A 2,500-nucleotide genomic window follows, 5' to 3' on the forward strand; every position below is an offset into this window, starting at 1 on the left:
CCTCAACAAGTGCATAAATTAACATCCTCTGTTGATAGGAGGCTGATGGATTTGATTAAGAATGGAGGAAAGCGTATAAAGGGTTAAATTATTTTATAAATTTGTATTGTTATGTTAATTGTTATTTGAGCAATAACTGTTGTTTTCTTGTAATATGTTATCAATATATGGTACTATTATCATAATGACACAATGTTTCAAATTATATTATGTTTAAAAATGTTATTTATTTCGAATAAATGAGTCTTGCAAACTCTTTTGGCCCATATTTCTTCCTGAAATTTTTTAAAAATCCATATTTCTCCCCAGAATATGATTATTTGGTTTCCGTCTCTAGGAATTTACTTTATATATTTGCATATCGAACAATGAGTAACATAGTTATTATATTGGAAAATATTGAAGCATAAATTTATCAATATATACAATTTGCAAACACTTTTGACCCCCCACAGTAGTATGTCTGGTGTGCTCTAGACAGGGACTGCACTGGGCCAAATATATGCTTTATAAAAAAAAAGTTAGAGTGTCATTACATGAGAAGTGAATAGCAGAAAATGTACTATAGAACATTTAGGAGTGAGAAAAGTAGAAGAAACCACCTTAAAGAACAAAAGTATATGAGGTATCAAACCTTTATAAATAACATATATATGTGTGTGTGTGTGTGTGTGTGTTATATTTCACACACTTGGCTATGGATCATACACAACTGACTCAATATTCATGCGAAAGGAGCTGCGCGGTGAGACCAAATCCGAAATTATGATGTTGCAAAGCAAACTGTTTAACCAGGCATCTCTGCTCCCATTTTTATATATTGTATATGGTATGTATATACGTATATGGGATATATGATGATGACTTCTGACGTGGTTGAAAAACAAATACCAACCAGTCGGGATTCGCAGTACAGGTTGTACTATTCATCCTTTCGATCGCTGAGTACAAAACACAGTATATATATACAAATATATACATGTGTGTGTGCGTTAGAAGGCTAACACAAGTTAGAAATAAAGGTGTGAAGACGATTCTAAAATGTTTACACTTTTTCTTTTTTGTAAAGATACATTTAAAAGTCTTGCTTTGAAAATACAACCTGTACATAAACCACAGGAATATCAGTACCTGGAACCGACGACCATGTCAACTACAACAACAACAACAACAACAACAGCAACAACAGCAACAACAACAACAACAAACGTGTATATTGAAAAATACCAACACTTGTATCGCATGTAACAGTCAAATTCTTACTATTGGCTTCATCATCGACATCTATTACACTGATGAGAGTAGGCAGTCGATCGGTTACATTTATATTCTGAAAGAGAGATGACAATAGTTTATATATATATATATATATATATATATATATATATATATATATATATATGGATGGATGGATGGATACACAGACACAGTCAATCAACAGATGAGATCCACAGATGCTCGCGATACACAAACTGTAGAGAATACTTAACGCCCAAATCTTTACCGAGGATTAACTCCGCGGGGGAAAGTGGCTATAAGTGGAATCCAGGTGAGCAGATATTGAGATAATCATGCAAATAGACAAATAAAACTACTTGGGCTAGATACATGTAAAAAGAGAGAAACAAAGACTGAAAATATTCAGACGATGAAGATTCATGTATAAATATATAGATATTTGTATGTTAACAGAATATATTTAGACAGAGTACACATACACAGAAAACTAAAGGGGAGAAGGTATGGTATTTCAGGTCCGACACCTGTTTTGGGTGGCACGGAGTTACGTAATAATGTTGGCGCTTGTAGTTCGCAAATTTGTCCTCAATGTTGCTCAATGACGAGCATCCTGGTAACCAGCTACTTGACAGAGATGGGCATCAAAACTGCCCCTCGTCCTCCTTACAGTCCAGACCTTGCTACCGGTGACTTTTATTTGCTCCTCAAGCCGAAGGAGAATCTCAGGTGCAGTTTTGAAAATAAGGGAGGATGTGACAAGGGTCCAGGACATTTTTCCTTTGGAGGACTTTCATAGGGCACTCATGAAGTGGTTGGAGCGTTACAAGTACATCGAAGTCAGAGGATGCTACTTTGAAGGATATTAATATTTTCGTACTTCTTTGAAATGAGTAAATGCTTCTGAAAAGTCTGAAAACTTCTGGAATGCACCTTGTGCGTCTATTTTATCATACTAATTATACGATTCTAGGATTCGTTGCGTAATTTTCATCATACATTATTAAATCTCTGCCACCAGATGATGTATTCTGAATCTTGGCCGATATTTATACAAGCCTTTCTGCTATAGACAAAAGGTCCGAAATTTTGTGGGAGAGCGCTAGTTGATTTCATCGACTCCAGAGCTTCACTGGCGTTTATTTTATCGACACCAAAAAATCGAATGGTGAGATCGACCTCGGTGGAATTTGAACCCAGAACATAAAACCGGCGTGGTAACGATGTGTATATAATCAAGTAAAAAAAAATGACCGAGGTGGAC

General features: G+C 35.4%; 1 protein-coding gene across 1 annotated transcript in view; it reads right to left on the reverse strand.

Moving 5' to 3' along the window:
• Window positions 1–2,500, reverse strand: part of LOC106871896 (protocadherin Fat 4) — a 42,476-nt gene that overhangs the window by 17,895 nt on the left and 22,081 nt on the right. Inside the window, exon 7 of the mRNA XM_014918649.2 lies at window positions 1,232–1,330. Coding sequence (XP_014774135.1) covers window positions 1,232–1,330 — 99 coding nt within the window. The remainder of the gene's footprint in view (window positions 1–1,231; window positions 1,331–2,500) is intronic.

This window comes from Octopus bimaculoides, chromosome 20 (genome assembly GCF_001194135.2).
Source record: "Octopus bimaculoides isolate UCB-OBI-ISO-001 chromosome 20, ASM119413v2, whole genome shotgun sequence".
Lineage (NCBI taxonomy): Eukaryota > Metazoa > Mollusca > Cephalopoda > Octopoda > Octopodidae > Octopus > Octopus bimaculoides.